The 12500-nt window shown below is 49.1% G+C and overlaps 1 protein-coding gene across 2 annotated transcripts in view; it reads right to left on the bottom strand.

Moving 5' to 3' along the window:
- Nucleotides 1-12146, bottom strand: part of itpr3 (inositol 1,4,5-trisphosphate receptor, type 3) — a 71327-nt gene extending 59181 nt beyond the window's left edge. For both annotated transcript variants that reach the window (XM_083919994.1, XM_083919993.1), the window contains exons 1-2: nt 11666-12146; nt 2410-2480 (exon numbers count right to left, since the gene is read on the bottom strand). In XM_083919994.1, the coding sequence (XP_083776120.1) occupies nt 2410-2480; nt 11666-11757 (163 nt within the window). In that variant the 5' untranslated portion in view covers nt 11758-12146. The remainder of the gene's footprint in view (nt 1-2409; nt 2481-11665) is intronic.
- Between the last annotated feature and the right edge of the window lie 354 nt (nt 12147-12500).

Raw genomic sequence — 12500 nt, forward strand, 5'->3', positions numbered from 1 at the left:
GGACCGTCCTCAAGCAGCCGGCGTTATCGGAGCCTGAAAACTGGATCTTTAGAAACCAGGTCGCCCCCCATGGCGTTGACGTCTGAACGGTGAAACCTCAGACTTTGTTAACAGTGGCGTCATCGCCCCACCTCCACCTCCACCTCTGACCTCTGACCTCTGACCCCTGGACGCAGATAGTTCTTGAGTCGAGGCGGGAAACGTTTTAAGAACGACAGAGACAAAAATGGTCGTTTCCTATCATGCGGACGAACCCTGAACCTGTTTCTACATGTGGACTTAACCCTGAAGCGACTTACGTCTCTGTTCAAAGACGGGATCTTTAACTATGAACTTAGGGACCGTCCACAAGCAGCCGGCGTTATCAGAGCCTGAAAACTGGATCTTTAGAAACCGGGTCCCAGAGTGGGAAGATTGGAAAACGCACCCCCATGGCGTTGTTGTAAACCATGGCGTCATCGACTACACCTCCATCTCCGACCTCTGACCCCTGGACGCAGATGATTCTTGTGTGGACGGGAAACTTTTTAAGAACCGCGGAGGAAATAACAGATTGTTTTTGATCGTGCGGACAAACCCTGAACCTGTGTCTGTTTCCACGTGTGGATTAGTTCAGTCCTTGTATCTACAACTCTACCTCAGTAATAAGCCAATGAATCTGTGTTCGTTTTATGTTTTCAGCTTAAATATTAGAAATGTTCAACGTTGTCGGTGTCGAGCATCACAAGTGTGTGTGTAACGTGATGTTAACCAGTCAGATAATCACTGATATCTCTTATTAACTCCTCAAATTCAGTTCCCTCCGGACACAAACCACTGCTATAACACAGAAAATCATCATACATCAATATTTATTTCTGTTTTTTCCCCCATTAATCTCTTCAACAGCTTCAAACGTGCTCAAAAATACTGAACATTCAATCATTTTCAGGCTTTTAACCCTTTTAATACCATCTTAATTATTTTAAGTTAATTATTTATTACGCAGAAATTGAACTCATCCGTCATCAGAACGATCGAGGCTCCACCTCCGCTGTGTGGTTAAATCACTCTGTCGCCGCACGACTTCGACGTGTTTACACACATGAGTCAACCTGATGACTAATGGGTTTTTAACTGCTCATAATTTAAATGTTCACATAAAGTCAGATCCATTGTCTGTGGGGAAGATGACACCTTCATGCCCTGAAGCCGCGCCTTGACCTCGGTATCGTAAAAGTGTTTATTTAGAAAACTGGATCTTTAGAAATTGGGTCCCAGAGTGGGAAGATTTGAAAATGCACCCCATGGTGTTGTTGTAAACGATGGCGTCATCGCCTCCACCTCCACCTCCGACCTCCGACCCCTGAATGCTGATAATTCTTGAGTCGCGGCGGGAAACTGGACGGAAAACAACGGAGAAAAAACGAACCCCCGAACCTGTGCCTGTTTCTACACGTGGACTTAACCCTGAAGCGACTTAAGTCTCTGTTCATAGACCGGATCTAACTATGAACTTAGGGGCCGTCCACAAACAACAGGCGTTTTATTGGAGCCTGAAAACTGGATCTTTAGAAACCGAGTCCCAGAGTGGGAAGATTTGAAAAAGCACAATCTTTGTCACAATCACAAATGGCCGACTTTTGGACAGAACCAGGACACAAACGGCTCTTCTTGGTACTGATGCTGGTTGCCATGGTGAAGTCCTCCCTGGGTTTAAAGGGAACGCTCTATTGTTGTTGTTTTCAGCACCGTTGCTTCCTGGTTTCTTCTATTTCTGTGTAAAAAGCCACTGCAGTGGAGTGGGGAGCATGCGCAGACGAGAAACCCGACAGTAACCCAAGAACGCTGTTTACATTCATGAATAATCAGGGAACTGAAGGAGTTCTCTAGGTCTGTTAACCGGGCCCTTAACCTGCTTATAATTGGGTTTTAACCTGCATGTAAACGCACTGAGCGAGGTAAAGTCACCTGCGGAGTTCAGACGCAGAAATTGAACTCATCCGTCATCAGAACGATCGAGGCTCCACCTCCGCTGTGTGGTTAAATCAGTCTGTGACCGCACGACTTCGACGTGTTTACACATGAGTCAACCTGATGACTAATGGGTTTTTTAACTGCTCATGATTTAAATGTTCACATAAGAGTCAGATCATTGTCTGTGGGGAAGATGACACCTTCATGCCTTGAGGCCGCGCCTTGACCTCGGTATCGTAAAATTGTTTATTTAGCGGAGATTTAATCACTAAATCAGAACCGGTTCCACCACAAAACCGGTCTCATGTGGCGATGAGTCGCTCCTGAACACCTGTTCCTGCCGACTGTGGCGATAAAAGAAGAATGTGGGAGCTGGACGACACGTCTGAGCTGAACCGGTGACCAGAAGAGGAAACGCGGAGTCATCGACATAGAGACGCACACGGCTCTTACCTCTGAACTTCTTCGGGGGAGTCTCCAGGTCTCCGGCAGCTGGTTCCACCACGCAGCGGTCATCGACCAACCTGCAGACACAAATCAGTCCGCACATTAATAATGAGCATAAAAGAATCAACAGGCGAGACTTTAGGGGTGTTAGGGAAACAGGAAGTCATGGTTTGGACGAGTCTTTCCCCTGAAGGCAGAGGTTTGAAGAGTCCGGGAGGAGTTTTTACACCTTTCTGAGGTCCGTCCACACACAGACGCGTTTTCCTGTAACCTGGTTTCTGCAGCTTTAACTGCTGCGGGGCGCCGCCATGTTGGATCTTAGGGTCGGGCTCAGAGAGATCAACGACTGGGAACTCAGACTTCAGAGGTGTGTGTGTGTGTGTGTGTGTGTGTGTGTGTGTGTGTGTGTGTGTGTGTGTGTGTGTGTGTGTGTGTGTATGTGTGTGTGTGTGTGTGTGTGTATGTGTGTGTGTGTGTGGTCATTAGAGTAAATCTCTGTTACCGTCAGTGTTTAGGCAACAGAAAGGCTCAATAGAGACGCACACGCTCACGCACACGCACACGCACACGCACACACACATATACACACACACACACACACACACACACACACACACACACACACACACACACACACCTGGCCTCCTCCTGAATGAGGATAATTTTGTCTGAATGGAGCGATAATCCTGCTCACTGCAGACTGTCTGCTCTTCTTTGTGTGTGTGTGTGTGTGTGTGTGTGTGTGTGTGTGTGTGTGTGTGTGTGTGTGTGTGTGTGTGTGTGTGTGTGTTGTCTTTAGTCTGAACTAGGAATGTGACGATATGAGATATACAGATTTAAACCACAGACTGTATAAAACCAGACTTGGCGTCTCCGTCAGGTCCGTTCTCTAACTTGATCCAGTCGTCCTCGCCTACGGGAGTCTCCATCTTGTCTTTGACTCCGCCTCCTTTCCTCTGACCAAAAAAGGGCATGTATGTGACGTTGGGGGGAGGGGCGTACGTCCATCTGGCTGACGTTTACCTCCGAGGAGAAGTGAGGGCCAGAGGCTAGCTGTCACTCAAGAGGCCACGCCCCTAATTATTCATCAACTTTAACCTCCAATAAAATAAAAACTAGCCCCTCCCCCTCAGTGTTGCCATGGAGATGTGAGCTAAACACACAGACTAGAATGTTCTTTAGTCCTTAAACAGGTTTAATGATGCTGTGTAAACGGCCTGTTTAACATGGGGCTCAATGAGAAACTGCTCTGTTATGAAACCTGCCCCTAGTGGACACTCACAGAACTGACGCTGACCGAGCTTCCTGATTGGATCAAACAGGAAACAGGAAGTCTCTGTGGGCGGGGCTTGGTTTTAAGACATTTGTGAACCAAATTTGAGCGAAGAGGACCGTTTGAGATCAATCATTTCAGCTCAAAGCAAAAAGGAGGACCAGTTTGAACCGGTTCGGTCCTCCAGCCCAGTTTAAACTGGTTTGGACCTCCAGTCCAGTTTAAACTGGTTTGGTCCTCCAGCCCAGTTTAAACTGGTTTGGTCCTCCAGTCCAGTTTAAACCGGTTTGGACCTCCAGCCCAGTTTAAACCGGTTTGGTCCTCCAGCCCAGTTTAGACCGGTTTGGTCCTCCAGCCCAGTTTAGACTGGTTTGGTCCTCCAGTCCAGTTTAAACTGGTTTGGTCCTCCAGTCCAGTTTAAACTTGTTCGGTCCTCCAGTCCACTTTAACCTGGTTTGGTCCCCCAGCCCAGTTTAAACCGGTTTGGTCCTCCAGTCCAGTCTCAACTCATTCCTGACTTTCTTAAAAACCTCTTCACTTTCTAAAAACATGTTTCCATTTTCTAATTATCCTCCTTCTTCTTCTTCTTCTTTGTCTCTTCTGTCTCTTCTCTTCCTCTCCGCCCGCCCACAGCGTCAGCCGTCACTGAACCGGCCTCTGCGCTCTTTTGTCTGGCGGCCAGGTGTGTCCCAGGTGTGTCCCAGGTGTGTGCTTCTGATTGCTCCATTCATAGCGCTGTCAGTCACACACACACACACACACACACACTCTCAGGTATGTTGACTCAGCGACGGACATGTTGTTCAGCCGCCTGTTTCTCACAGTCTGACCTGAAATCACATCATCAGCATCTCTTTAATCAGCGGGACGACGGACGTGTCGAACCTCCACAGCAGCGTCTGTGGAGGTTTTCCTTCAGTCTCCAAAGAATAAAGACGTGAAACGTGAAGACGGCTGAAGCTGTGAGGAGGCGTAGCATCAACATTAGCAATAGCATTAGCATTAGCACGTCTGTTTAAAGAGCAGCTAAAGAAACCAGGACCCGTTTACTGAAGATAACCCACAGACCTGTTTCATTCAGGAACTATTGTCTTTCTAAACGACCGTATCACCGCGCAGAATGACGCGTGCACGTGGACGCCATGACGACGTGTGATGTACGCGTTAATGCCGCAATTCACGGCTAAACTGCAGCGCAAGAAGACATTTACGCCCGCACGTGAAGGCATCTTTATTTCAGGAGAAAGAAAAGAGTCTAAACTTAACCGTCTCCTTTAGTCGTCTTAACTTAACCGTCTCCTTTAGTCGTCTTAACTTAACAGTCTCCTTTAGTCTAAACTTAACCGTCTCCTTTAGTCGTCTAAACTTAACCGTCACCTTTAGTCGTCTGAACTTAACCGTCTCCTTTAGTCGTCTAAACTTAACCGTCTCCTTTAGTCGTCTTATCCTCTCTCTGCAGGTCTTTATTATAATGGTCGTGTGTAAAGTGTGGTTTGTATTTTCATCCTCCGGCAGAAAAACCCATTTGAATATGGATTTGTGTATGTGACGAAGTGCAGGCGTGTCCGTCGCTCACAGACAACAGCTGCATCTTTACCAAAGAGGTGGTTAGCACTGTCACCTCACAGCGAGAGGGTTCCTGGTTTGAATCCCGGCTGGGGCCCTTCTGTGTGGAGTTTGCATGTTGTCCCCGTGTCTGCGTGGGTTTTCTCCGGGTTCTCCGGTTTCCTCCCACAGTCCAAAGACGTGCAGGTGTTGGGTTCATTGATGACTCTAAATCACCCGTAGGTGTGAATGGTTGTCTGTCTCTGTTCGTCTCTATGTGTCCTGTGATAGACTGGCGTCCTGTCCAGGGTGGACCCCGCCTCATGCCCGATGTCAGCTGGGATCGACTCCAGCCCCCCCCCCCCCCCCCCCCCCCCTGCGTGACCCCGACAGGGACAAGAGGCTAAAGATGAATGAATGAATGAATGATCGACACCAGAGCTGCAACCACTAATCGCTTAGTCACCAGCTATTTTAATAAACCGATGAATGCGTTTGAGGTATTTTCTAAGAACACACACAAACTAAAGGTCCCTGAGACTGAGACACATGTCTGACCCCAGACTGACACTTCGGCAGTGACGAGATCCTCGTATCAACATCTATTCCCCGCGGGGACGCAGATCAGTGACCGCAGAAGAGCAGGTTTCCAGGGACGAGAGCGTGTAAGGTGGAGAGGAAATGTGTGTGTGTGTGTGTGTGTGTGCGTGTGTGTGTGTGTGTGTGTGTGTGTGTGTGTGTGTGTGTGTGTGTGTGTTTGTTTTCACTTCAGTATTCAGTCCTCTGGGAACCTCTGATGTTTGAATCCCGATGCCACAGAATTTGACTGTGAGGAAACCAGCAGGTTTATCCACTCCTCTGCGTTGAGTCTCTCACTATTCAAATGTCTCTGCGTTGACAGGCGCAGCCGTCACCTGAAATGGTCTTTCCCCAGTAAAGGAACAATCCGATAATCAAGTAGCTCTTCCTCCGCTACAGTAGGCGGCGCCGGCCGACATCCAGCTGCTCTGAATACGTCTTTTTCTCCGCGTTGACCTTTTGTCAGAATCACAACTACTCGAGAGGTGGAGGGTCAGAACTACGACAGAAACGGGGCTTCCTGGTAGTGATGTTAGTCGCTGTGGTGAAGTCCTCAGTGGGTTTAAAGGTAGAGCGCCGTTGTTTCCTGATTTATTCTATTTCCAGGTCAAAGACCACAGCGGCGTATGTGTGGTTATAACCTGTGGAGCGTGTGCAGACGAGTGACCCCGATCACACCCCAGAACGACCTTTACATGCACCAATACTCAGATTACTGAAGGACTGGACTTGTACGCACGGACTTGTACTTCTATAGCGCCTTTCAAGTGTTGTGACTACTCAAGGTGCGTTCACACAGATGGTGGACATCTTCATACCTTCTAATCTGATGTAACCATTCACACCACATTTACACGCCAATGCGCAGCACGGGGAGCCATTCGGGGTTCAGTGTCTCGCCCAAGGACACATCGACATGTGGACCGGGGGAGCAAACCACCGATCTCTCGAATGGAGGACGGCCCACTCTACCACTGAGCCACAGCCGCCCACACCACAGGAGTTCTCTAGGTCTGTTAACCGTGGTATGAACTCTGATTTTACATGGGGTACGCCCTTAACCCGATTATAATCTGGTGGGCTTTTGTAAAGCACGTTAGTACGTGTACGAGCACGAGGCCTACGGCGGTTCTGAGGTCATTTCCTGTGCGCCTGTTGGGACGTAGAAAAAAGAAGGAGGGACCATGCGCGGACATTTCAAACAATGGCGGTGAAAGGTTCACGTTGGTGTGATGCGGAGGTGGAGTGTTTACTGCAGATTTGGTCGATGAAAAGATTCAAAAACAGTCGACAAGACGCACAAAAACTCAGAGGTCTACGGAAAGATCTGGAAACAAAGCCACGCATCGCCATGACGTCATCAATGCGTGTGACGTGTTACGGCGTGATGACGTATAGGCAGCAAGAAGCATTCTCCGAGGCCCAGGTAGTGTGAGTACAAACGGGCCTGGAGGGGGGGACAAGGACCCTAAAGCACGGGGCAGGGGACGGACGCACAGTGGGAGGGCGCCCTAGGTAACGTTCCATTCACTAGTTGACAGACTTGAGCAGAAAGGTCCGGATGATTCTCTCCAACATGTTGGAACAGATTCACCGTGTTGGAGCCTTCCACGCTTTGAAAACTGGATCTTTAAAACAGCTCCCTGCTCTTTTAGGACACACACTCGATGCTCCACGCTCAACGTTTAAGCAGCTTTTGTGAGTGAAGACGACGCTCTCACGGACAACCAACGTGACCTGAGAGGTTGGTTTTCAGAGGTCAACGACGCAGGAATCAGAACGAGAGAGATGCAGGCGAAGAACCAAGCGAGAGCAGAGTAAACGACTGAGGAGACACCAGGAAACATCCACACAAAGGTCCAGATGAAAGCGACTGTCTGAGCTCTCGTTGGTGTTTTATGGCAGCAGCTCATGGTGTTTGATTAAACGGGTGGAGGACGGACGCAGTCAAGATGTTCAAGGAAGTGCAGAAATATTTACATTCGTCTCGTCTCGCCACGTCAATGTTTGTCATGGTCCCATGCTGGGGTGTCATGTCGTCAACGTGTACACTTGATAGTCTACGCGTCGGGTAGAAGGTGTAGCGTGTTAGCATGCTTCATAAAAAGCTGAGGCTGATTGACAATAGTTCTGCAGATGTGACAATTTGAGCAGAGATAACATGGAAAACTGGAAACTCTGGAAGTCAGAAGATGTGATTATGATTCATCCTGACACGAACACGAACGATGAACCAGCCGACCGTTGTTGCGATGTTGCGTTTCCATCCCTACAAACACCGAGGACCTACATTTAGCATGTTTAAGTGTTAGCAGCTACTGGTGTTAAAGGTTGAATCTGTAGAACGAGCAGAACGGCTCCATCTAGTGTCTCAAGATCGTCGTCTCAACAACAAAAAAGAAGTCCAGCAGTGGGGTTGCCAGGTTGGTCAGACCCGGCCCAGTAGCTCCAGGAGACCGGAGTCAGTTTGAGCCTGTTTGAACCCGTCCCCTCCAGAAAACCACAGCATCAAAACAAGGATTAGAGGAGTTTGACTGACGGTTAGCGTTAGCCGTTAGCGTTAGCCGTTCCAGCTAAGTGCAGATGAAAGTGATGTTAGCATCTAGGAGAAGCGTAGCCATGTGGGCGTGCGTTTGAATGGCGTTCCTCTCCTTTCTCTCAGTCCATGGAGTGAATGCTCGGCTATAGTGACTCTGGTTGTTGCCCGTCTCCGCTCACTCAGCTGCTGGGACAAAGAAGCAGCTGCAGGATTGGCTAACTCCATTTCACCCAGTGCCAGCCTACAGTAGCTGCACCCAACAACAGACAACCCTGGCAACCAGCAACGCCCAACGCTATTGGCTGCTACCATGGAAACACAACGGGACAGAAAGTCATCGTCAAACCCGTCAAAAACAACCCGTGGGTGTGTTATACTACGCTTATACGCCAAGGTTGGCAGATGAGCATGTATGCAGAACCGGATACCAGCCTCCAATATGGCGCCCAATCAGGTGGAGGATGTTGGTCCCACTGCACGTGCTCACGGGTCCCGCTCGGCCCAGAGTGGCGAGGCTCTGGGGAAGTTTTACAACAATAAGAATCAAACTGTCGGGGTTTGAAAACTCATTTCAGGGGGTTTGTTTGTTGTAGTTTGGCGAGTGACCACAAAGACACAACGACATCACAGGGGCACATGTCCGTGTTTTCATTGGTTTGGTTATTTCCACTGTGGACCAGCGTGTCGGCGACGTCCCCGTCCCGTCCCCCCCCCCCCCCCTCCACGGCTGCCGGCACACGAAGCTGCCGCGGCTGAAAGTGACGCCCTATTGTTCCTCTCAGATCAACAGGAGCCAGTGAAAGTCAACAAGTGAAGCTAAAGGCCACGGAAAGGTCAAGAACGAGTCACACCCACCCACACACACACACACACACAGTGGCACACACACACACACGCACACACACACACACTGGCACAGTGGAAATCTCTCTTGGACACACTTCTTACCACTTCCTTTTCCTGCCATACAACCACACACACACTGTAGCTGCGACTCTCCCTGTGTGTTGAAGGTTGGATTAACGACAGCGACGTCACAGAAAGTCACAGAGTCGTCACTTTTCTGCAGCAGATATTATAACCGACCACGGTTTGAACCCCGAGTCTGAGCAGAGAGGTTTCCTCTGACTCGGCGTCTTTTCCCCAGGACGTCACGTGCAGAACAGGCCGTTTGTCTCCTCATCCAGGTTAAAGGACGGGGATGCAACTGTGCAGCCATCATCAGAGCATATTCAATATTGACAGAGTGTGTGTGTGTGTGTGTGTGTGTGTGTGTGTGTGTGTGTGTGCAGTATTCCCAAAAAACACACGTCCTTCAACACCAAACACACATCACTGCATACCTGTCAAACTGCACCTTTACATGGTAAATAGACTTGTACTTATAAAGTAGCAGCACGAGGAGCAGTTCGGGGTTCAGTGTCTTGCCCAAGGGCACTTCAACATGCGGACCGGGGAAGGTGGGGATCGATCCGCCTATCTCTCAAATGGAGGACGACCCACTCTGTCACTGAGCCACAGTCGCAGTGCAGAGTGATTGGTGCCTTTAGTGCCCTCTAGGAGCCAAAACATGTGTTAAAGTGTCCTCTAGGAGCATAAACGTGTGTTAAAGTGTCCTCTAGGAGCCTAAACGTGTGCTAAAGTGTCCTCTAGGAGCATAAACGTGTGCTAAAGTGTCCTCTAGGAGCCTAAACGTGTGCTAAAGTGTCCTCTAGGAGCATAAACGTGTGCTAAAGTGTCCTCTAGGAGCCAAAATGTGTGTTAAAGTGTCCTCTAGGAACCAAAACGTGTGTTAAAGTGTCCTTTAGGAGCCAAAACGTGTGCTTAAGTGTCCTCTAGGAGCTAAAACCTGTGCTAAAGTGTCTTCTAGGAGCCAAAACATGTGTTAAAGTGTCCTCTAGGAGCCTAAACATGTGCTAAAGTGTCCTCTAGGAGCCTAAACATGTGTTAAAGTGCCCTCTAGGAGCCTAAACGTGTGCTAAAGTGCCCTCTAGGAGCTAAAACAAGTGCTAAAGTGCCCTCTTCAGTGGCGAGGACGCGCTACATGTGGCCTTTATTTTCCTTTTCGCCCCTGCCCTTCACAAAGTCTGTGCACGCCCCTGTCAACATGCATCAGTAATCGTTTTATAATCGTGTCGTAGCGTCGAGATTCACAGCTTCAGACTGAAGGACTCAGATAAACACAGAAGAAAAACTAGAGTTTAAAGCTCATCCACGTCTACTTTTCTGTTCACACACATGAGCATCCATGCTGCCAGTCTCTGCACACACACTGAATCCACCCCTCCCCAAAAACGACCCAAAGAAAGATGGAGGACAGGAGCTTTCAGCAATAACTCCACAAAAACGCGACAAAACGACTAAAAACAGATGAAAACACAACAAAAACATGACAAAACGACTAAAAACACATGAAAACGCCACAAAAACACGACAAAACGACTAAAAACAGATGAAAACACCACAAAAACACGACAAAACGACTAAAAACAGATGAAAACGCCACAAAAACACGACAAAACGACTAAAAACAGATGAAAACACCACAAAAACATGACAAAACGACTAAAAACAGACGAAAACACCACAAAAACATGACAAAACGACTAAAAACAGATGAAAACACCACAAAAACACGACAAAACGACTAAAAACAGATGAAAACGCCACAAAAACACGACAAAACGACTAAAAACAGACGAAAACACCACAAAAACATGACAAAACGACTAAAAACAGATGAAAACACCACAAAAACACGACAAAACGACTAAAAACAGATGAAAACGCCACAAAAACACGACAAAACGACTAAAAACAGACGAAAACACCACAAAAACATGACAAATTACTAAAAACAGATGAAAACATGACAAAACGACTAAAAACAGATGAAAACAGGACAAAAACAACTAAAAACGGATGAAAACACCACAAAAACGACCCAAAGAAAGATGGAGGACAGGAGCTTTCAGCACAACTTTGTCCCTGTTTCTTAAATTTGACTCCGCTGCTGCTGCAGCGACAGGTCAGAGAGTCTTCACACACATCTCTCTTCACCTCCGCTCGCTCTCTTCACCTCCGCTCGCTCTCTCCATCACACTTTAACTCTAACAGACTGAAACCTGAACCATGGAAACAGGAAACGCTGAACTTTGATAAATAAACTAAATTCTGTTCATTTAGAAATCAATGAACCACAGTTTGAGAACCGGGGGGGGGGGGGGTCCAGGTTAGTCCAGGTACTTCAGCCCCCCCCCCCCCCCTTGATCCGCCCGTGTCCGTGTGTGTGTGTGTGTGGGCTCCGCAGCCCGGAGAGGACTCACCCCAGGGTGCTGATGAAGCCGTTCACCGTCCCCTCCGCGAACAGGGACACGATATCCCCGATGTGGAGGAAGCTGGAGGCAGAGTCCGACATCCTGACCCCTGATCCCGGTCCCGATCCTGCAGCTGATCCCGGTCCTGATCCCTGATCCCGGTCCCGATCCTGCAGCTGATCCCGGTCCCTGGTCCCTGATCCCGGTCCTGATCCTCCGACAGCGACGGGAGCAGCTCAGGTGGAGCCGAGAGAGTCCGTGTCCGTGTCCGTCCGCCCCCCCTCTGAGTCCGCGTGAGCGAGGGCGAGCGCAGCCTTCACACCCAGACAGGAAACTCAAAGTTCACTTCTCTCATTCAGGACCCGAGCGAGTCTTCACGCGCTCACTGCCGGGTTCTCGTGCATGACACACGAGCGGAAAAGCCTCCGAACAAGTTTCAGACCTGCAGCTCCCGAGACCAGGACCTGCGAGTCCTGCAGAGACCTGCGTGTGTGTGTGTCTGCGTGTGTGCGTGTGTGTGTGCGTCTGTGTGTGTGTGTGTGTGTCTCTCTATGTGTGTGTGTGGGCGTGCACGTGCGCGCTCACGCCGGAGACTTGGGCATTAAAAACCAGGAAGTGAGTTGAGGTGTTGATAAGACTGACAGACAGCTTCAAGACAGAAACTGCCGCGGGGACACACACGCGCACACACACACACACACACACACAGGCGCGCGCACACCAGCATGCATGCTTGTACCCGGGCGTGCACGCGCGCACACGCCCTCTCATTTGACCAAAATAAACAAGTTGAGTGACATAGTTGCAGGAATGAAAGCCATGAAACATGTTGAAGGGATACAAA

This window comes from Echiichthys vipera, assembly GCF_963691815.1.
Source record: "Echiichthys vipera genome assembly, chromosome: 9".
Taxonomy (NCBI): Eukaryota; Metazoa; Chordata; class Actinopteri; order Perciformes; family Trachinidae; genus Echiichthys; species Echiichthys vipera.